General features: G+C 43.4%; 1 protein-coding gene across 1 annotated transcript; it reads left to right on the top strand.

The window, feature by feature from the left end:
• Window positions 1–1,175: 1,175 nt before the first annotated feature.
• Window positions 1,176–24,039, top strand: ppp1r14bb (protein phosphatase 1, regulatory (inhibitor) subunit 14Bb). The gene is made up of 4 exons (XM_070930101.1): window positions 1,176–1,668; window positions 20,589–20,672; window positions 20,768–20,800; window positions 20,905–24,039. The coding sequence occupies exons 1-4, from the start codon at window positions 1,468–1,470 to the stop codon at window positions 20,971–20,973; spliced, it is 387 nt and encodes a 128-aa protein (XP_070786202.1). The 5' UTR covers window positions 1,176–1,467; the 3' UTR covers window positions 20,974–24,039.
• The last annotated feature ends 185 nt before the right edge of the window (window positions 24,040–24,224 follow it).

The raw sequence follows: 24,224 nt of genomic DNA, 5'->3' as shown, positions 1-24,224 counted from the left end.
ATTCAGGTTTTTATGTCTTGTTGCCATGGTGGTCTGTGAAATGGCTGCTTGGGCCACAACGAAACACACACACACACACACACCGATATGAGCATGTTGACAGATGTGACCATCCCCATACACACTCCAAAGGAGAGAGACACATTATGAATTCACTCTGCCTCTCTTTACCACCCCCTCCACTTCACACTCCTATTATTATTAAAACTTGTTATTAACCAGCCTAGCCGGGGTGTGGGGTTCCCTGCTGTTATAACACAATGGGCAGACTGTGAAAAAATGGTACTGGTTTCCTGTTAATGGAAACACCAACCCTGGTCTTATCTCTGGCTAGAGATAAATTCCAAAACCAAACCCAAACTAGAACACCCAGCTGCTTCCCAGTTATAATGCAGTGTGTAACAATAGAAGAGGAAAAACATCACGAACATGGAATACATTGAAAAGATATTTTTGTACGTTGTGAAATATTGGCTTATATTTTCACATGCTGTGAAATCTAGGTGTGAAGTCTTGCCTGTATAGATTTCACACATTCCAGAGGAGACATTTTAACTGTGAACTAGTCAAATGAGCATTCAAATACCAAGCTTTTGTTAGGACTGTGGGCAAACTGGTCATTTGTGTAAATACTGTGGGAGGACGTCTAGCAGGTCTTTATAGTATAATGGTTTTGCCTCTGGCAGGCTAATGGTGGACACAATGACACATAATAGGCCGTTTACAAAGTCAAAAAGTTTGGGCTATTGAATAGATTCACTGTGATTGAGTCTTTTAGTGGGCCAATAACACACAGACAAAATAACATGTCTGTATCTGATGTTTGCGTTTTTATGCTGCTAGCAGTAGGGCCTGTTCTCCTCGTGCCAAGTCAGTGGGCTCCAGGGGGGTCACATGAAAGTTAAGGGAAAGGGGTGGGGGAGTGTATATGAGAGGAAACCGAGAAAAGGAAGGTTGGGGAAAAAATCAACATTTGTTTCTCTTTTCTTTTTTTCTCTCTCTGACTCGCGCTACGTCGGATGCGCTCGAGTCCAGGCAGAGAGCGCGCACGCACCTCTCGTGGGGACAGACGTGTGATTTCTCTTTGTACTGAATGAAGAGTTGAGGCCGGCTCCGTCACCGCTGCCTTCTCTTTTTATAGAAGCGGAGTTTGCATGCTGTAAATAGCACAATAAGCCGGTTACACTTTACGTTTTCACCGTAACCCGTCGGTCCCTTTTGTTTTGTGGAAGCGACCGGCCACTTCCAATGTCCCTCTGAGCGATTTCGGACAACAAAAGCATCAGGTCCTGCGTTGTTTCTTCGAGGGATTTCAAGTCTCACGTTTATCAGTCTTGATTTTTTTTTTCAGTGCGGAAAAGCGAGCAGCCACACGTCCACAGACCACTTCGCCTCCTCTCCGTCGCCCCTATACACTTCAACCTCCGGGGGGGGGATTTTTTTTTCTCTCCCAAAACTCGAGCGACCATGGCTGCTGTAACAAGCCCGGAGACGAGCCCTCAACCCCGGGTATATTTCCAGACGCCGGCCGGCACTACGGAGGAACCGGAGACACCCGTTCGGAAGCAGGGACGCGTAACCGTCAAATACGACCGTAAGGAGCTGAGGAAGAGACTGAACCTGGAGGAGTGGATTATCGACCAGCTAACGGACCTCTACGACTGTGAGGTAAAGACCCTAACAATAACCGGCCTCGAAACCGATCGAACGTATCGATCAGGCGGCTCCGTTAAGTAATAGGGCTCTGTGGCATAGCCTAATAAGTCAGTGTATCAGCTCTGGGGCTGTCTGTCTGTCCAGCCCTGGAGCAAACTGTTGAAGAAAGAAACACTGATAGGCCCTTTGTCGCTGCTTTTGGCCTAGCCTCGCTTGTTCTATAGCCTATAGTATCTGGGCCATATGCGTGTAGATGAGGCAATGAAGACGGGAAACTAGGAAAGAGTGTGGGCATTACAAGAAACAAGGAAAGTCAGACATTTATGACAGTCAGATAAAGGCCTTGTGGTTGAACTTCAGTCCCTCTCTCACAGGTAGGCTAAATGTAGCTGATACACCTTTTATAGCCTAATCATGAAATAAGCAGCCTCTGCTCTGATTGGCTGAAGCTGTTTTAAAGCACACCTGTGAATTAATTTAATCCAAAATGAATGGCCACTTGTGTCATACTTATATACCAGATATACATACCAATATACATTGCTTAGCTGCTGTTTGAGAGCTGTTTTTGGGTGGGGGACTTTTTGTGGGACCCTTGTTGCATCCCCCCTCCCTCCTTTCTGGTCTCTTCTAATTGTAGGGAAGTGAAATGTAGGTGTTGGTGTGGGGGATACTTTCGTCAAATGAGGTGAGACTGGTGAGTCTTGGTGGGGGTACAGTAATGCATCCTGTTAGGGGAGCCCTTGTAATTAACCCCCACCATGAGTGGTGGCTAACTTAACTCTGCACTATCACACGTCAAACTCCTTGGTGACACACGGCGGGCCGTGCAGTTACAATGTAACCTGGTGTCGCTGCTGCCGTCAGTAGTTGGTAAGCTCATGTCCACTCTACTGAGCTGGCATTGACCCACATTCTATTCCTAGCTGTGAGGAATACAACGACTTAACAGGTTTGGAGAATTCCTAGTCGGCTAAAATAGAGAAAAGGCAGGTTGCTGGAAGCAAGATCACACATAGATACACCAGGTGACGTTGGTCTATTAGGACAAAAAGTTAGACTTTGTTGTTGCTACAGAGTAAAACATTTTCACTTCTTGCTCTGACTTTCCGAGCCCTGTCCTGCAAGTTCCCAATTCCTGTTCTGACATCTTTCTACTTACCGTTAGCCTCCACTGGTGCGCACTGACATACAAAGGGATGGGCTGGCTGTTACTATAATGGTGGAGTGGCTGTCTTGCTGCAGACAGGTTGGCCATTAACAGCAGAGGCTCTTCAGGAGGTCTGGTTGTCTCCACATTTACACCTGGAAGTCCAAAATCCAATCCACTGACAACCTGTAACTAAGTGTAACAGGATGTTAATACAAGCCACAGTTAAACATGAGTGTAAATGTGCTCCAGGAAGGTTGAAAACTGATACCTCTTTTATCATCTGGTGTAAAACCCAGATTGTTCTCTATCTGGCATTTGTGTTTGAATCCATTGAGATTTTAATGGCAGTTACAGGGATAATAATAAAGTAGCAGGGATACTACAGAGACTCGCATGCCAGCAGAGGTGATTAAATGGCCTTGAGAGGATTTTAAAATCAATGCGCTTTGATTGTCTGCCATTAGTGGATTAATATGCCATGCATTAATACCTACCAAGTAAATGACTTAGGGGAAAGTCTTTGCAGTTCTAGTATGGCCTTTTATAATTCACCAGAAGACAATCAAAGTGGTTTTTAGAATCTGTTTGGGATAAGAATGATCTTATCGTGTACCCCAGGACCCCAGTGATTGTTAGACAGTCTGCACTTTCAAGGATGAATATTTCTCCCTCTTAATGTAGATTAATTAATTCACCAATCCATTCAGTCTTCCAGTCATGAATGCTTTAATGGTACTGTTTGTACTGTCTGCTTTTCAACTGAGCAAACAGGGTCCAAAAAGCCTTACAAAGGCAATGTCGCAGTGACAGTGAGACTTGGATCGTAATGATTCATTATCGTCAGTTCACAGGTATATCGGAGTAAATGGGATATTATGGATTTATTTCATCTTTTTGGACTCGCATCTCTCATTCATCTCATATATAGATGCCTATTTTTTCATCCGGAGCGGTTCCCCCCTTTTCGTTGTCCTCATCCCATCCCTGCCGAGGCTGTTAGACAACAAAGAGATTAATTTACAGTCGGTTCACTGATGGAGACACATTGGGCCGAGTTAGACGGGGAAATGTGGAGCACGTGCTGCTAAACAGTGTAACTGGAGAGGCAGCTTTAGCCGGTCAGGGAGCAGAGCGGGTATTAGGAGAACCCTGTTCACTGACAAAAGAGATGGAGCATGTGGCCTGGGATTTTACTCCTTTTTTTCCCTTTCACCTCCCTAACTCCCTCCTTTTCTTGCCGTGTCTGTCTTCTTGTTCTGACTCATGTCATAATCCATATTTACATTCTTCACCCTTCATTATTTTCCTATCTCCCGTTCTTTCTCTCCCTTCTTGGATGCATATTTCTGCTATTAATAAAACCGCGTGGAGTTTGTTCAGCAGGGAATTCATAATGAGCTATTTTCCCCATTCATATAATCCCTTTAAACATGCTACAAGCAGGCAGCCAGTCATTTCTGCCAGCCAGCTTGTCAGATACTCATCCAGCCACTTAGTCAGCCTATCAGTCAGAGTTGCTATGGGTAATAGCAGAGGAGCCGAGCCTTAGTATGATTCCATGGCAACTAGGCTTGTTAAATGTTTATGTTGGTTAACCATGCAGTGGGAAAAAAGGTTGTGTCCATTTAGTAAAATTGCATCATTTCCCAAAAGCCCCTGTTTTCATTATTTTCTTTCAATGCAAGATTATAATTAGAGTCATTCATTTATTATATTAGCCAGGCTTCAGTGAATACCTGCAGCTGATGTTAATGTGGCATTTACTTTGCTGAAAAAACACTCCCTGGTTTTGTTCGGGTGCCCACTAGAGCAGTGATTCCCAACCAGGGTTACTTGAACCCCAGGAGGTACTTCTGCAATTGTCAGGGGGTACAAAGTGCTTCACAAATAATACAGAATAATATACCCCCCGACTCCCGACTCAATATGTGGATGAAACACCATGTTGCTATTGAGAGTGAAGGAAAACTAGTAAGAAAGCAAGCAGAGAAGTCTAAAAAGTTAGCTTAAAGTAATAGATAAACAGTTGAAATAAATAGCTAACGGTAAAGAATAAACAGTTCAAATAATGAGCTAAAAGTACTGGATCAATAGTGAAATAAGTAATGGGAAATCTGATTAGGCTGTGGGGATACATCTGAGAAAAAAAGGCTGGCAACCACTGCAACAGGGCCTCCAAATCCCACAATTCACGCCCATTTCACAGTTTATGTTTTAAACCCAAATGTAAACTGTGTTACTTTAAAAACACAAACTCTAAACTGGCAGGAAGTGTTCGGATTTAAGGGGGTTATTGGGCACATAACAAAATCAGGGAGTGTTTCTTCAAGGATAAATTGTGTGCACTTTCTTCGCTGTCATTCAGCCTCCACTCTATCGCTGGCTTTGTATATAAGGTGCTAAGTGAGTTTGAACTTCCTCTAGGGAAAAGGAAAAGTGGGGGGGGGGGGTGGGGGTTACACTCAGCAAATCCTCAACTCCACTTCTAATAAAAACTCAAAAACATCAAATTTCTCTGCGGCCTCTATCATTTCCATGGCAACTGTGCTGTTAAATGTTTATTCGTCCGTAAAGACCTATTTTCTCTCAGTTCGCTGTGTTTTCTTGCTCGTAATACGCTGGATCTGACCAGTAGCTACATAGTTAACAGTGGAGCGAGTGGGCGGAACAATCCCCAAACTCCAGGGTCCTACGTGGCCACACACACACACACACACACACACACACACACACACACGAACACAGATGGGGATACGAGTGAGAACAGAGGCAGGATTGGTGAGCAGGAATGCAATAAACGGGGGAAGAGAAGGAAAATAAAACTAGAGGGAAAAAGGAAGGAAAAAGGTAGTAGGAGTAGGCAGGGATGTCAGAGAGGGAAAGAGTGTTATTGTAACATGTGTCCACTGCTATTACTTGCTATACACACTTAATGGTGTATCTAGCAAGTCATACAAGGGCAGTGACTAAAGTCCCCTTTTTTAACTGCACTCAATCAGAAACTGTTTATTGCCAAGTAACATACATTACAAGGAATTTGCTGTGGTCTGAAGGTGCTATTGTTTTGATAACAAATAAGTAGAATATAAAAGCTAAAATAACAATAAGAATAAAAATAAAAATAAGATAAGATAAATAACAACAGTGCAGTGACCAGAATAAAGTAAAGTGTCCAGATAAAGTGTCCAGTAGGGGGTGAGTGCGTTAATGTAACGCAGTGGGGACAGGGGTGATGTACGTTAATATAACGTATAGCTTGTGGTAGTGTTCGGGGGGGGTGTCAGTGAGAGTTTGTCAGGTTGTCAGGCTCTGAAAACAGTCCAGTGACTTCTGACAGCTGAATAAATGAACAAAATTACTTTTTCTCACACGTTAATGAACAGAACAATAAAGGAGCTTTCTAAATGGATTGTTCCTTAATTATGTTGCCTCATTTTCCCTCTGTTGTGTTCTCAAGCAAAAGACAATTGAAGAAGTGCTGGCGGTTACAGTCAGGTCAATAAAAACACAACATGCGTCCTGGTGTTGTACGTCTGTGCAATTAAGTCCCTCAGAGGGGAGTGTGTGAGGGGAAGCCTAACTGTTGGAGCAGCTGTAATTTCATAGCTGGTCATGGATTAAATTTACTGGCTTCACACTGTAAAAGGACACACAAACACACACGTGTTCAAAAACACACATAGTGTGCAACATTTGCTTAAACCTCACACGTAAAGGTCTGAATACCAATCAGTATTACCCCGTTTCACTCAGTGTGCGTAAGAGGGTGACTACAAAGAGTGGTTGTTACACAGCGGGAGTGAAAGACTCCAGTGTGTCTTTGTAAACACCCCCCCACATCAGCAGACACACACACACACACAGCAACACAACCCAACATCTTGTTAATAGGTTACATGTGGCTCTACATGTTTAACACACACAGCTCTTTTTCCTGTTTGACTGGGCGGTGAGTCAGCGTGTACTGTAGCCTGACCCACTGACTGACCATGTGAGCTCTTTTTAAGAGACCGAGTGAATAAATCAACCGAGCTAAGAGAGGAGGATGTCTGCCAAGAGAATTGTGAGTGAGGGAGACTACCAAGCATGTGTTTTGGTTGGTGTGCGAGTAAGATCGGAAGGAAGTAACGAAGGCCAAGCGAGAGAAGGCATGGATGAAGAAAGAGAGCGATGTAGAGAGAGAATGAGGGATATGAGTCATTCAGGGGAACGTTTATGCATGTTGTTACAGGAAGTGTGTGAGAAGGAAAATGAGAGACAAACACATACAGTGCATAAAAAGAAAATGGACAATATCAACATACCACTTTCCCCCAAAAGCACAATGTTCAGTCAGTGCACACACCTGTTGATTCACACAAACACACACACACACTCGCACCAAGTCAATGAAAGTACACTTGTGACTGTGTAATATACAGTTTAACATGTGAGGTTGTGCACACGCATGAGGACATGCATGCAGGCGTGACGCAAACGTGAATGTAAATAATGCTTCATGCATGCAATGCATTTTTCACTTGGGCCTCAAAGATGCACACAGTGTGTTTTGGAGAGAAATGGTGAATGCAGATATAGCTTTGTTTACAAGAAAACTCCACCGGGTACCTCTTTAAAGAGGTACGTTTACCAATGAGGATTCTTTGTATTTTGTCTCAATCCCCGGGCAGCCAGCGTAGCCTGTACATACTGACTGACACCTTTCCACCATGTACAACCCAGCAGTGCTATGTTTCAGTGCTAGCTAAGCCTGATGAGCTTGTCATTCCATGCCCTGTCACACAGGTTAGGCTGTCAGCCGAGTGTAAAAGGTTTAAACAAAACCATTGTGTCTTTAATGATCACAAGTCGATTATGAAACCCAGCTGCTTGCAGCTAATCTAATAGCAGGCAGTAACTTGTTTAATGTCATGAGACAGTTTGTAAAGTTATCCATTCTGTCTTCCTGCTAAACACTTGCGTAAATTGTGTGTGCACATTAAACAGGCATCCAGTAAACACTCAAGCTGTTAATATCTTTTGCTTCCATAAACATAACGACTGTGATGCATTTAAGTTCCCCTTTGCTCCCCCGCTCATTATTTTGAATGGTCTACAATGTATCATACAGTTTGTTTCAGACAGGCTCTCTTCTCGGTCCTGGCCAAAATGCATTTTAAGACTGCACATAGGCTTTTGATAGCTGTGTAGTGAAAGCTCTAAGCATCCTTGAGGAGGCTTTTTAATGTGAGCATGGGTATAATAGTGATGTAGTTTGGTACACAGGCCAGCGTTGTTGCCGTATGTGACTCCAGGGTGTTTGTTGCTGTAAAAGTGCTTTTAAATGAGAGATGAATATGAGCTTTTGTTGATGCGTGTTTATTGGCCTCCATGTTGAAACCCTATTAAAACAAAGAAACAGACACGGTCACAATATTTAACCATTGCTACTAAAGTTGGCAGCAGCTGGCATACATCTTGGGTACGGAGTCATTATCGTCATGAAGTCCCTTTGTAAGTAATGCCAACTGCCGGCAGGTTGAGTGAGGTAACACAGATCCACTCGGGAGTGTATTTTAATCCCAGGAGGTGCATTAGAGCAGACGCCAGTAGAGCTGTTGGTTAACGGCAGGGAAGCATATGTCAGTATATGGCTTTATTCACTGCCTCTGATGTGTTTACTGTCTTTATTGTATGCCAATAACAGACAGTACAGGATGTATGCACAATGTCTTCCTGTTAATACTGTATATCTCAAGAAGCTGATGGATGATGTCAAACTTGGGATGTGATTTTTCATGTAAAATAGCTTTCAGCAGGTAGTAATAGACATGCGGTCAGATGGGTTTACAGAAACAGGCTGTGTTCAGAGCCGAGGCGCCGTGTGGGCATTGACAGTGACTCCCTGACCTGATGACAGTCTCTCAAGCAGGCAGACAGTCACCGATAAAAGAGTTTGCCAGGTTAGAGCACCGGTGCCATGTTGGCCTCATGTATCCTCCATGATGTCACCACTGTGTGAAACCTAACTTCAGCTTTCATGGCACCACAGCGTAGAAGAAGTCACGCGGCACGACTGTTGTGTGTTATTATGAAAACTGCTCTGGTTAAAATGGCTTCGGGAAAGAAATGGATGGAAGATGAAAGATGTGTGGACAGATGGACAGACAGCTGGTCGGCAGACAGACAGACAGACAGACGATGACAGACACACTGATGAGTGAGGCGGAGGAATAATGTTGCCAGTCACTTCTGTTTATTCTAATTTCGTGGTTTGATATTCATGTTCTTCATCTAGTTCAGTAGTGAATAATATATAGACAGATTGTACTATACGTGTGTTGCATGTGTGATCTCTACTTTGAGACTCGGGATTGAGAGGGAAGGAACAACAGACCATATTTGGGCAAAGAGTCTGAGTGACAGAAATGATTACAAGTTACTGATTCATCAGGAAGGGAGTCAGTCTCTCTCTCACTCACACACACTCTCATAGTGTAGGAATTAGGAGCACTCAATGAACAAATCAACACTTTTTCACCTCTCGTTTCTGTTTCATATTACAAACCCTGACATGGATGCTTGAATTCACATCTGTTACAATGGATTCCAGTGGACGACGAGTGTTAAAGGCACAACACAGAAACGTCCTGTCCAGCCACCGTTCAAGCCCACAGGGGATGTGTGTTTTATGTTCAAAAAGATTTTGGCTGGATTATCACTTAAATCTACTTACAGTTGGTTTCTGTAAATGCCATCAAACCCATCAGAACCGTTTGATCGTGCTACCGGACAAACCTCAGAGGAGAGTAAATGAATTGTTAGGCGGCTAGAAGACGCAATCTTGTCCTGAAACTAATTAATGAATGATCACATTGGGACAGATGCGTCATGAACAGAAACTGAACCTTTATTGTCACACATTAACACTGACGAGCAGCTTGTCAGAGAGCAGCACCATCGCATGAGCTCGATAATGATTAATGACGAGAAAAGCAAGTAAAATAGCTTATTCGCTTGTTTTCTCTTTGACTCATTCATTCTTTAGTTTAGTGTTTAATCTTGAACATGTTATTGATTGGATTGCAGACTGTACTTGTAGTTTGTGACGTGTTTTTAAAGGTCATATAATGTCTCAGGACAATAGTAATGCAAACATGAGATAATAAGCAATAAATCCTAAAGAATAGAAGTGGATGGGTGGAACAGAGGTGGAAATATTCATTCAGAAAGAGTTTCTTTTTAGGCTTACTGTTTCAGACCTCGTCTGTCTGTCTGTTTTTGTATCTGTGTGATGATCTGCTGGAATCTCCCACATTGTGCGTTTTTTTTATCCTCTAACTGATTTGACTGAATGTGGAATTGAACCAAAGCATTAACTTGTTAGATGTGTTGCCAGGGGTTTTGACAAGTCAGAGGTTCTGTTGATGATTGATCTGCATGAAAGACTTATAATGTTCTCTAATCCCTTTTTGAAATCCACACGGATTACATCTCAATAATGGCAGAGTGAATTAAAAGGCTCCACAAATAAACATTTCTGTGGCAAAGTGGGTGAAAATGAATGGAAAAATATGAAAAATGGACCTGAATGACCTTGCCAAACCCCACTCCAGCCTAAAACGGCCAGAATAAAGGAAGAAGTCAGTGACTGACATAGCAAATGAACAAATGACTTGTTGGGCCCTTTGGCTGTGTTGGTAGCACTCGCCAAAAGTGACATAATGATAATCTGCTGTAATCCTTGTTTGTATGCATTCTTATTTTAATCTGCGCATAATCTCTTCTTTCAGTCCAATTGTAGTGGCAATGACTCTTCTGGCTCATAGTGGAGATGTGTGTGTGTGTGTGTGTGTGTGTGTGTGTGTGTGTGTGTGTGTGGGTGGTCTTCCGCTCCTTTTCTATGTATTTGTTTCTGAGTTTTTGTTATTTTTGCTCGTTTGTTCTTGTGGTAATTAGTAATTGATGGAAGACAAGGAAAAAAAATCAATTTGTTAGAACACCTCAGGCCACTTTTTCCAGTGTTCCCAAGATGCATGCGCACACGCACACACATCGATATTAGTGTGTGTGTGTATGAGTTTGTGGAGCGCCTCCTCAGATCCGTCCTCTGTTCTCTGCTGCAGAAATGACGGACTCAAGATGAGACGGAGAGTGGAGGTGGAGGGCAAAAGTGGGCACTTGAGTTGCTGTCTGGTTCACATATTTCAGATGGATGCATCGGGGGATTTTGTAATTAGAGTGGGCTGAAGAGAGAGATGGATATTCTGTGTGTGTGTGTGTGTGTGTGTGTGTGTGTGTGTGTGTGTGTGTGTGTGTGTGTGCGCGAGGGGGAGAGAGAGATAGAAGCTGACTTTTCATCCAAGTATTTTTATGCAAATCATTAAAAGCTGCATGGAAATTGAAAGCAAAGGTTAAAAGTTAGCCGCTAAAGGTTGTTTGTACACCTTCTGTCGCTCCCTAAATGCCAGTGTCGGTTGTCTGACACACTCTGTATGTTGTATTTACTGTATTTGCCTTCACCTAGCTGACAGAAATGCATTGAATTTGTTTTCATTTTTACAACATTACAAGGCTTCGCCCTCAAAATCTTGGTGGTGCTCTTTTTTGCCTGCCCAACTATGGCAGCTATTTCAGCCTATGCTAACCTTTCTATCATGTCTAAGCATGCCGCAGTGTGCTGTTGTGAGTGAAATTGGGCAGCACCGATGGAAAACTGTTTGCCCTCATGTAGTAGTTTGTGAGCGTGATACAGCGGCAGAGCTCCAGCTCTGGCAGCATCGCGCGGTTGCCAGTACAAGTCTTCCCGAGGCTGGCTGTGACCCTGAGGGACCAGCGGAGCGTTTTCCCCTCAGAGAGGCTGCAGACATGTCCAGTCAACACACAGAAACCACTGAACCGTTCAGTTAGGCCAAACAAGCTGATGTGTGAATCATTCAACCGTGCTGCCAGCATCTATGACTATGGGCAGCTTTTTGGGGGGGGGTCAAGGTTGGGTGACATTCTACATTTCATCTGTCAAATAGATTTTTAGCAATACATGCGTGTGTTTATGTGCTGTGGGTGCAACCAGGCCAATCCATGTCTGTCAGTAGCTCTAGGCTCAGCTCAGCTAGCCATTCCCAGATATGACTTTACTCTATATTACTGTGCATGTCTTTCGACTCTACTAATGCTATATATATGCTATTGTCACCTAATTACAGTGTAAGAACGACCACAACTACCGTGCTCGCGTCCTAATTATAGTGATGAATGTTTCCTGGCAGCATAAGAAGATACGTTCAGTGTGCTTGGAGCCTGCCTGGTTTGGCTTTCTCCGGCAGTACGGCTGAAGCAACCCACACAGCACTTGGACACAATGGCGTGCCCACATCTCTTACCAGCAGACTCTGGAGGCTCTGGCTCCTTTTACTTTACATGACGGAGCTGCTCGGATCTTATCTGTAGTGAGAGAGCAGGAAGGCTGACAGTGCTGCAGAGTCAAAACATATGGAGGCTCTGGGAGGATGTGCTAAATGAGGGGTGCGTGTTGTTTTAAGAAGGGTTTTTAATAGAACGTAGGAACACATAATCTTGCAAACTGCACTGCAAGGTGTGAGGGAGCACAGAAAACATGGCTGATAAAACAATGGAATTCTATTTTCTAGTCTCCATCCTGGCTGTAAGCAGCCTATAAAGAGGTTAGTCCAGTTCAACTGTTTAGCCGGCGGCTCTTTCTCTCTGTTTTTCATATGATTCAAAACAGGACATCATTCTTCTTCCTGGGAGGAAGTACATCAAACTGATTAGACGTACAATGGAGATGAACATCAACCACACACACACACACACACACACACACACACAAGATGTTACATGCACACTCCAGGCTGGATTAAGTACATTGCATTGTATTGATTATGGATTGTTGTGGTTTATGGTTTATGGTTGGGTGTGTGGGGCCACATATTCATCACCACTTAGATTAATTGTGCGTGTGCACACACACACACACACACACACACACACACACACACACACACACACACACACACACACACACACACATACACACTAGTATTGGTAATGTCACTCTGTCAACTCCGCCCTCTTAAAATGTTTTTGTTAACTTTAACACACACACACACACACACACATTCTCTCAAACACACAGTCAGCCAGCCACTTCCCACACATATCATTCAACCTCCCCTCCCCCCCGCTGTCTCCCAAGGTCACGTGCCCAGACAGGAAGTAGCTGGCTGCTCTGGTGTTTTAACCCCCTCATTGCATAAGAGAAGAATAGAGAAAGAGAGCCTTTTAGAGGGCCTTGTTGTCTGGGGTCACCCAGAAAAAGAGGTGTCAGAGAGGAGAGTCCGAGAGGGAAGCTAACTGTCTGTTATTGAAAGAGCTGCAGATTCCTGATAAGCAGTCGTGTGAGACCGAGGGAGATAGAGAGAAGATGGAAAGCAGCAGGCGATGACTGACACAATGCCTCCCTAATCCCTGCACCCTTGTTGACCCCCCCGTGACTCTCTCTGTCTTCTGTTCTCTCTCTCGTACTCTCATAAGTGGTATCATGCCCTCATCATTACACAGAGAGAAGGGTGATTTATACTCGAGCAGTGCAGAGTGGTAATGCCAGCCGGACAGGAAGGGCATCAAAGGGGACATGAAGATAGAGAGACGAGGGGGGGCATGACAGGAAGCAGGTTCAAGCCCGGTATTTTTCCACTACTTGCAATGCTGGTCTCACCCTCTGAATGTGTGTGTGTGTTAATCAGATGACAGTAGACAGAAGTTACAAGATCAGTCACAAGGGTATTATGAATTCCCACCTCGAGATGGCTTGCAGGCAACTAGCTTTCAACTTTAAATGTGTTTTTGTTATTTTGTCTTCGTGTCATTCATTTCTAAATCGGCCACACAATCTTCTAAAGTAACGTGTTTCCATATTGGCATCACAGGAATTGCCTGCAGATATTTGCATAGTATCTGCCAGCATAACCTTTAACTTCTCCACAAGGCGTAATGGTGGAATTCATCATTTTCTAGGAAACAAATTTTGTCTGGGAGGGAACGATTACAAGTAAATTGTCTTCAGTTTTTTTAGTCCCATGTTTGCTGTTGGCTCAACTCCAGTTCTATTGCATAATCCTTTCTGGCTCAATCAATCAGTGTTTATTTATTAAACAGGCCTGCACATGCATACGACGTGTGAATTTGAAGGGCGCGCTTATCGGCTCATCTGTGAGTCTGTAGTTACCTTTCAAAGCCCTTCTCTGCGTCCTTAGTCAAATATAATTATGGGAATCTTTGCAGAAGCATGTGTCATCCTTAAGCCACCACTATCCTGAGCAATGCAGGAATACATATATATAATTGTCACTTTTTTTAACTGGCCTTTAGCCACGCTTCTGTTTTACGTCTCTGTGCTCACGTCTTCTCTTATTTGTCTCACCCCATCCTTCAGCACACCTCAGTGGATGACTCGACGCTCTCTCTGTCTGTGATGCACCAATAATCCCCTTTTTCACAATCACAACTAATTGCAATAGCTGAGCCTTAAGTATTGGCAATGATTTGCTGAATGATTTATGGCTCAGGCCTTTTGATCTGGACCATTAGACAAAGATGATTAAAGCACAATCCAGTTTTCTCCGTGAAAGGTGTTCGACATCCCTTTTGAGTGCAAATAGGCAGAAAATCAGATGCTTGGGTTTCAGACACTTTTCTCTCAGCTCTTGACCAATTGATCCAAACTAATTGAAAGTAATTGACGCTATGATAGCAGCACCCTTCATGCTCTGGTGTTAGTGATGTTGAACTGTAAAATTGTGGACACTATGGTCTCTCAGCTGGGAGAACCGAAACACTAATAGAGAAACAATCTCAGATATGCCTGTGCTCACACTGCCTGCAGAGTGGTTGTGTGTGTGTGTGTGTGTGTGTTAGTGTGTGTGTGTGTGTGTGTGTGTGTGTGTGTGTGCGTGTTGTCATTGTCAGCACTCACACATATTTTGTACCTGTGTCACTGTGCCAAGTCAACCAGCCTTGGGTAATAGTTTTAATGGAGCACACGCATAAACACACACTCACTTCCCCATTCTATAACACAAACACACACTTATAAACACTTCCCTGCTTGGACTGACCTCAGGGCAGTATAGAGTCCTAGTACAGATAGAACTGGAACGGAAAGGCACATAGTGGTAGTGTAAGTGTCAGATTTGTTCCGTGTTACATGCAGATCACATGTCAGCCTCACCTCTCCAACTGTATATCCCATGTCTCATGGCAGTCAAAACATGCACACACACACTTACGGAAATTGGAGTTAATGGCGACATTGTTTAGCGCCACGCGGCCTACTTTTCCTACTTCTTCCTCTTCCTCCTTCCTTCATCCTGCCTGTTCCAGCCATCACTTCCCTCTGTCTCCAACTTCCCTTCCCCCTTTGCGTCGTACCCAGCCAAAACATTGTTTTTGTCTTTGTAGCAAAACGGGCGAGTGGCCGTCCAGAAGTCGGACTATTTTTATCCTAGTTTGTTACTGAGGCAGCAGGAAAGCAACAGTGGTCATTTGTCACCCGTCTTCTCTGTAACGCTTTACATTTGATGACTTTCTTCTACATGGTCTCTCTCTGGCCCCCTCTCTTCCACTCACAAGTTAACACACATACTTACACACACAGTTTACATAGATCCTATCACAGGAATCAGCTATGTAGTGTGTTATCACTGGAAGACATGCTGTGTAATCCTTGTAGGTGGCCTCTGTGACCTACTTACACACCAAGCTTCCCTCACGGCTAACGCATTGGTTTATATCCACCTTATTACACTCAATATGGACCTGTGTTATCATTTCATTAGCCATGTGTCTGTAGTCCTATCAGTGTGTGTCTGGTGGCTGTTTCTCTGACTTCACGCTCACATCCCTTTTTTTGTCTGTTTATATCCTCACAGTTCATCTTTCGCTGTGTGTAGCCTGTAACTGCATTATGTGTGTCTCAGCTGTTTACAGCCACAAGTAAATCGCAGTCGCGGTGCTGGAAGTTTTAATCAGATTTTAGGTCAGTTAAAGTGCTGTGAAATCAAGTCAGTGTAACAAAAAAAAACAGTTGACACATGATGACTTCTATTAAATGTAGTCTCTGACCAAAGATCCATGGAGAAACCATGACTTGGTTGTCTCATCACTTTCCAGAGATGTTTACAGTAGCTGTGATATGTCCTTTTTGTTGCAATACGAGGGCACTGACCTACTACTGTGTGTGTGTGTGTGTGTGTGTGTGTGTGTGTGTGTGTGTGTGTGTGTGTGTGTGTGTGTGGCTTGTGTTTTTCCGGTGAGGGAGCTGTATCTGGCATTTGATCTGTCCAAGCCTGCAGCCGCAACACAGCCTCCTGTGAGAGGAATAGTACTATGACCTACACACACACACACACACACACATGCACACAAACTCGCTCTCATACTGTCTCATCTCATTCTGCTCCGTTCTGCAGGCAGCCTCCAGACAGACAGACAGAGGCAGACAGGCTCCCCGTCTCGGCCTCATTGTGCTGCTGCGTAAATCATATTTGCATGTCAGAAAGAAGAAGAATTACATTTAAAGTCCACATTTAAATCTATCTATATGCCAGTTTACGGTATCGGTTTCTCTGCTGTTTTGCTCTAAAACATTGCTTGCAGTTAGTGTGCATTGTAGCCTGTAGACAGGTGACAAACCAAAGGAAAAACCAGAATAAATATGTGGTGGAATATAACAGGTGCAGGTGCTTCCATACGATGCACAACAGGACTTCACAGTCACCTGAGTCCAGCTCTCTTTGAGTGACCTGGCTTCACTGATCCTGGTGTCACAACACTGTTTATCAACTGGCTCTGTTAACTCTTTACTAATCCAAACTCTGTCATTGTTACCGCGAGGTGAAATGCACACAATATAGTCACACATCTAGAATAGAATGAGATGCTGTTGAAACATTAGGAATGCTATCCACGTATTACAATGAAGGCTAAGGCTTTAGTGTATTTTAATTCATACAAGTTTATTCATATTTTTGTCACAAAAGTACAGATATGTTGTGCAAAAAAGGCCTGATAAGGTCTACCTGAATAACATGTTGCATTTGTAATTTACTGAGCTCATTAGCAGTGTTTGCATTTAGTTTTTCAGTAGAAAGGTTTAATACTCCAATATTATCTTGAGCTGCATTCAGCATAGATGCATCTGTCGTGAATCCTGTCCGCAATAAAAGAAGCCTAGCACAGTTGATATGCAGCTATAGTTACCATTCATTAAAGTGTTTGTGTGGCTAGAAATCCTGTTTTAAAGCCTAAACCTTGCACGTGTATCACTATAAATTGCACATCGACTTCTTTAATGTATCAAAAGCCCCGACTGCAGATGTTATTTGGATGTACTAAATGGATTCCTGGTTCAGAATAAATCCCATTTTCCTTTCGTTACCTCCAGACCTCTTTGAATTGTTCCACACTGCGCTGCTTTGTTTACACTCCTGAAGTGTGTGCCAATATCTTGTAGCCACCTTTCAGTCCAGATCCCATCTGCAGCCAACAGTAAAAACCCCCTCCAGACTCCAGACTTGTTCAGTAAGTCAGTCTGGAGGCTTGTTTTGGAAATCCTCCCTCGTGATTCCCTGCTTTCTTTGTGTCTCCTTTCTGAAGCCTGTCTTCCGGCCTTTTTTCAACATCCCTCCCTCCCTCCTCTCTCCCTCTCGCTCCTCTCCCCCTTGCGGTCTGCTCCGCTCAGCTGCTCCTTCTTCTCGATATGCTCCTTAACCTCTTACCTTCCTTCCTCTGGGCGTTCCCCTTCCCCCATCGCAGATTTAACAGTTTGTCTCGCAAATCGTTACCAAGGAAGCTGTATTAAATGGAAGCCAATGTGTATCACTTACACTTTTCAGGTACACTAAACAGTGTAGATGCATCACATTTACCTCAGTACGCCACAGAGATAGAAAGTAGAAATAACGTGCTGCTAATATAAGAAATGAATCGGTACAAAGTTAAAAAGAATGTAGATTGTAGGAATCCTGGGTGGCATTTCTCTTCTATCTTTTTGACATTTAAGTTAAGATACAACAAAATTCAGAACTGGGATTTGGAAGGCAATAATCTTTCTTAATTTACCCACATGACAGAGCAGAAGTTACAGTGAAGAATCGAGTTTCTGTGATTGTTTCCTTTGTCTTCTCGTCTTCCCCACGTTTTCTTTCTCAGCTTTCTTTACTGCGTGTAGTAGCACATGGAGCCCACATGTTGGGCAGATCAGTCCTTGTGTCAGACTTTACAGCCTGTGTGTGTGTGTGTGTGTGTGTGTGTGTGTGTGAATAACAGACAGCGTCAATATGTCTGCAGTGTAAGCGTGTGTGTGTTTGAGTGTGTGTACACCTGTCTTTTGGAGCTTTCATTTTGAAATACTGTAAGAACACCAGCTTTGTGTGTGTGTGTGTGTGTGTGTGTGTGTGTGTGTGTGTGTGTGTGTGTGTGTGTGTGTGTGTCACTATTTTTGCACATTTTTGTCTGCGTTGCTGCTTACAGCATGTCTGTATGTCGACGTGTGTGTGTGTGTGTGTGTTACTCTGCTGACAGTAAGTCTGTCTGTCACCTCCAGTCTCTATCTCGCACACACAGGCAGTCCTGCACAGAATTAAATCCTTATACCCCTCCCTTTATACACACACACACACACACACACACACACACTCTTCATCCAGCTCAGACTTATTAATGCCCATTTTATAATTCTTTAATCCATGTGTGTGTGTGTGTGTGTGTGTGTAACAGAGAGGATGTGTGCGATGTTGAGGACCTTTCACTTGAAAACTACCATTCGGTTAATGTGACACATAAATGTGCACACACAGCATGCTGTGCCTGTCTGTCTGAGTGTCCATGAGTGTGTGTGTGTGAGAGATGGGGCAGGGGGCAGTTGGGCAGGTGCAGAGACAGCTGGTGTGGGCAACTCTAACCGAGGGGGAGGACGAGAGCGAGAGCGAGATTCCTGGAGAATGACATGAATGTAGGGTAGCAATTGAGCTGCAAAAGAGGGGGAAACGAGTGTTTGTACGAGAGTGTGTGTTGCGAACCGCTTTGATAGCACACACTGAGCTAGTGTGTTTGAGTGAGACAGATGGAGAAACGGAGAAAGAGAGGGAGACTATTAAACCACTTTTTATAGAGCGACGGATTCATCTGAAAAAAGAAAAGAATTGTTTGTCTTTAAGGGAGAAGGCGTGGCGAGAAAGAGACGAAGACGAACTTCCAGCGAACTCAGTTTTCACTTTTATTTATTTGATAAGCCATGTATCTCTAGGCTGGAGGCAAGTGCGCTCTTAAACTTCATATTAGAGGTCAGCATATCAGTATCAGGCAATAATTGCTTTGCTGACATTGAAAGTGCACAAGTGTGCATTTTCATTTATCGCAGCTATTTCTGTTTGTGAATTACAAGCCAGTTTTGAACGGATAAAGTTATTATTAACTTTCTGTGCAGCTCTAAAAATCTACGATGATTCAAAGGAGCAGATTTCACCCTTTTGAGATTCACAACAGCGTGACAGTCAGAAGTTTACAGACAAGCTTTCAGTAACGCACTTGTTATATATTACCTGGGGTTAAAGGAACAGCCCGACATTTTGGGAAATGTTTGCTTTCTTTCCCAGAGTTAGATTCGACGGTTAATACCACTCATACTGTACGCTAAATATGAAGCCTCGTCCAGCAGCAGGTTAGCTTAGCTTAGCATAAAGACTGGAAACAGGGGGAAACAGCTAGCCTGCATCTGTCCGAAGATAACAAAATCCACCTACCTGCACGTCTAAAGCTGATAAGAAGCATCTTATATCTCGTTTGTTTAATTTGTACAAAAACCAAAGTGTAAACATGACAAGTTGTGGTTCCAACTTCAGACGTCAGAGTGATATCGATCTTCTCATCTAACTCTCTGCAAGACCACAAATAAGTGTATTCCCAAAATGTTCCTGCAATGACGTCACATGCGGAAATTTGACATTGTCTAAAAAACTACTTTTTGATAAGCAAAAGTATTTCAATTCCTACATTAATACAGGTAGTATCAATAATCATTTTTAGACTAATGATAATGACCATAATTGTTAGCTGCTGGTCTAATGTACTTCATCACAGTGTAGCGCCCCGGTTCAAACGCTGCCACCCCACACGCAGGATTTTAAACATTCAAACGAAGCTGTGTTTTGTATCGCGAACACTTGTGTGTTATGGAGAGTAAAACTAAAGTTTGCTCTCTTTATACAGAACAAGCGTTTTCACTGTGTGCATAAAGGCAAGTAGGGTTTGCATTCAAATAGATTGTAAATATCCGTCTACCTGCCTGTTTCTTTGTGTCTCCTCTCTTTTCTCGGTCATGTACAACCTGTGGGGTAATGGACGGGCAGCGCCCTCTAGTGTTCAGACATGGACACTCATCAGTCACAGCACCACGTCACGCAGAGAGACAGACATGCTGCTGTCTATTTGCAGACCACCACATAACATAAACACAGGGAGTAAGAATAGAAAGGACAATGGGGATTTCTGTCCATGTGTCCATGAAAAGAGATTCACTAGTGTGTGTGTGTGTGTGTGTGTGTGTGTGTGTGTGTGTGTGTGTGTGCGTGTGTGTGTGTGTGTGTGTGTGTGCGCTGAGGGTGATCTGTCACATCCAGACTCGCATTAGCAGCATTTACCAGCCCACTTTTGCCTTTTTTTTCTAAGTACACTTGGAATTGTGTCTCTTAATCTTCTTCTCTTGTCACATGTGTTGTAGGAGGAGGCCATCCCAGAGCTGGAGATAGATGTGGACGAGCTGCTGGATATGGCCAGTGATGTTGAGCGGGCAGCCAGGGTCAAGGTGGGCTACAAATACACACCTGTGTCAAAGCATGCCAGGACACACAGACGCAGAAGGTGAAATGCATATTCAGACTGTCTTTTGTTGTTTTACAGGACTTGCTGGTTGACTGTTTTAAACCTACTGAGGTGAGTCTTTTTCTTCCTTCATCCCTTCTGCCCCCCCCCCCCCATATCTTTGCACTGTGGACTTTTTGTTTCTCATGTGTTTTGTCCCTCCTGTCTTCCCGTAGGACTTTGTCTCAGAGCTGCTCGACAAGATCCGAGGGATGCAGAAGCTCTCCACGCCTCAGAAGAAATGATGGCGCCCCTCTCCTCCTCTTCCCCTAATCCCCCCCCCCCCCCACCCCCCCACCCCACCTCAGCCCTCACCTCTCGTCTTCCTACTGCGCTCTCCATCCTTTTATTTTGACATCAGTTTTCTTCCATTGAAGATCTTCATGAAATACTGAACCTTGTTTCCTCTCGTCGTTAGGCCCTCTGTCCTAAACCCCTTTCTTTTTTTGTCTTTTCGTCTTCCTCTTGTCGCCTGGATCCAGACCCATAAATCGCCTTTATTCATATCTTTTTGCGACCTTCCTTTGTTGTTTGTCGGACTTCTTTTTTTAAATTAGCAAAGAAGGAAAAGTAAAGAATGCATAATAACCAGGCGACAACAACAACTAGCGATTCATCAGTCTTAATCCAGGCACTCCTTCTCTTTCTCACTCCTGCTCCTCCTTCACCCTTTGTTTGGCTTTACTCTTCTTCCTCATCCAGCTCTTCTTCCTCCCGCCCTCCCTCATGCCACCCTCCATCTGTCTGAGGAGGAAGAGAAGAGGAGCTGAGATGAGATGAGCCCCATAATTACTGAGAAGAGTCTGCGACAGCCAGAGAGGCAAGAGAGTGGAAGGGTGAACAACGAAGGAGGAAGCAGCCAATCAGCTTGAAGCAGAGCGTAATCAGTGCTTGTGTCTCTACCAATGAGATTCCTTATTTTGTTATTTGTAAGGGGTTTAAACTTGTATATGATCCAGCTACCAACTACGACTCTTTTGATATTTTCTAGTTCAGTTTGTGGGCATGGGGACATTCACTTGATTTAGTTTTTTAATTTTAAACTTGTTTGGGGGTTCCGTACAGTCTTTTCAGATACCCCCCCCCACTCCCCTTAATCAGAGGCATTTGCTACAGTGGTGCATTTAAAGACTGAGTTTTGTGTGTGTGTATCTGTTGATAAATCTGCACTATGTCATTTTGGGAAGAAAATCTGAACCTCTGACCACAAAGAGTAATGTATGGTGTATCTTTAGTCCGACAAAGAGGAAAGTTCATCTCTTGAAACAGTGGCTGAAGCTTAAAAAAAGTCGCTGGTTGGCTGCGGTGGTCATACGGTCCAACTCATTTTAGAATAAAAATCTTCCCTTGAGGCTAGAGTAGAAGTAGGTTCTCTTTGGTCGGGTGTGCTTGAATAGAAATTCTTGGAGAAAAAAAAAAGAGCCAAGTATGTTTTTCTTTCCTCAAATGAATGGTGCAGCCGTAAGAGAGGCTCTTTAGAGGCCACTGCTGTCCAGCCTGCACATACATACATATGAACGTCTGTGTGTGTTGCTAAATGCTACGTGTGTATGTTGCTACATAATGTACAGCAACTTTCATTATAGGAGTGTTTTTTCTGGCCTGTATATTCTGCTGTTCTGTACGACAAATTAGACTTTTAGTATAGGACTGGTTCCTGTTTTGTTTTGTTTTTCTGGATGCATTTTGTCCCACACACACTGACAGTCCGACAGGGGGACCCAGAACAAAGCTGCCTTGTTTTTTTTATTATCATCCCCCCCCTTTCTCTGTCTCTCTCCTTTATCTTAGAAATGATTTAGTCCAACACATCGTTTTGTTCTTGGTAGACATCAGTTCAGAGCTGTCACACGTACATGGAAAAAAGCTCCGTGTTGGTGTGGAGACTTTGTGTTGTCCTCTGCCTGTCAGCAGACGCACCAATGAGACGTCTGAATGGGAGGGATGGAGGCCACTGGTTTAAACTGAAGCTGTCTAAATGCATTCACCCTTTTTTTTTTCTGTCCTTTCTCTCACTCTCACACACAGGCCCCCCTCGGGGCGGAGGGAACGGAAACACATTGGCAAACACAGCTGCCTCTCACACAGATGTGCGCACACACACACACACACACACACACACACACACACACAAAGCGCTGAGAGAGAGAGAGACAGGTCCCCCCCGCTGCAGCTGCCAATCATCTCCAAGAATAAGCCATCTGTTTCTAAACCTGAGCCAGTCAGATGAGAGATCAAAGCCCATCGGCCAATTGGAGAGGCAGTAACATTTGCTGTGATTCCTGTGGCCAATTGCGAACACCTGCGGTGACAGCAGACCTCCACTGTCTTTTTCTCCCAGCACCAACACACACACATGCACACACACACGCACGTGCATACACATAAACACACATTGGCCCATTTTCATCTTGCTGCTCTGTCATTTCTCCCTGGCATCCCCTCTCTCCTCCTCCCACCCATTTCCATCCTTCTGTCCACCCTCCCTCTATCCCTTCTTCAGTTTCCTTTCCCTTTTTTTTTTAAAACAGATGTTGCCTTAGGTATTATTTATGTTACACAAACCAAATAAACGGGAGACATTCATTTTTAAAAAGGTAACGCAAACTGCTGAAAACGTGTGTTACTGAGCAGAACTGCGGCATGTGGAGAATCTCGGATCTTCTGTCCCTCCTTTTCCTTTCTTCCTTTTTTTTTTGGGAAAAACAAAATGAGATTCTGTGTTTCTTTTTAGAAGTGAGTGTTTAATACTTAGGCCTTGATACAGTGATTTTGTTTAGATAAAACAATGTTCTTTACATTTACCATTTGAATACTGGTCTGTTTTTATCGTGATCATGACACTTCTTGATGCCAGGCCTTGGATTAACATGTAGTTGAACAAAAATCCATTCAGATACATTTTGGTGCGATTGCTTTTGCCTTCCTGGTGAGGTTTCCAAATCAAGCTCGGTCTGCATTTTTGTGCGAGACGTTTCAAACGGTGGGATATTGTACCAGGCAAGCTCAATCAGTAGTTGAATTTGAGTGGATTTTCATTTCTAAAATCCAAGTTTGGATTATACCTTCTTAGACTGTTATTGAGAAGTCTGTTTTTTTACTGTTGGGGAAAATTGCAAAAAATATATATACTGATTATTATCATTGAGGCTAAATACAAGAGCTAAACCATGCGGATTGGAGGAGGTGTGTTTTTTGGACAATGATTAGATCAAACCAACAAACAAATGTAGCAATATCAACAACAGGTCTTGTTTTTGCCCAATTTTGTTACACTTTTATGCAACTTTAATAAAAACATGTAAAATGGACATTTGTCTTTGTTTATTGGGTTTGTCAATTCTCTGCCTCTGAAGACAGAGAGGTTTATAGATGATTATACATATATTATGTTTTATTAGCTTGTATTTAGTTCAACAAAGCATCCCTTTTGAATTGTACAGATTTGATTAAATTAACCTTTATTGACCTGTTTCATGGAAGACATTGTTTTAGC

This window comes from Enoplosus armatus, chromosome 23 (assembly GCF_043641665.1).
Source record: "Enoplosus armatus isolate fEnoArm2 chromosome 23, fEnoArm2.hap1, whole genome shotgun sequence".
In the NCBI taxonomy this organism is placed as follows: domain Eukaryota; kingdom Metazoa; phylum Chordata; class Actinopteri; order Centrarchiformes; family Enoplosidae; genus Enoplosus; species Enoplosus armatus.
This window is presented reverse-complemented; position numbering and strand designations above follow the sequence as displayed.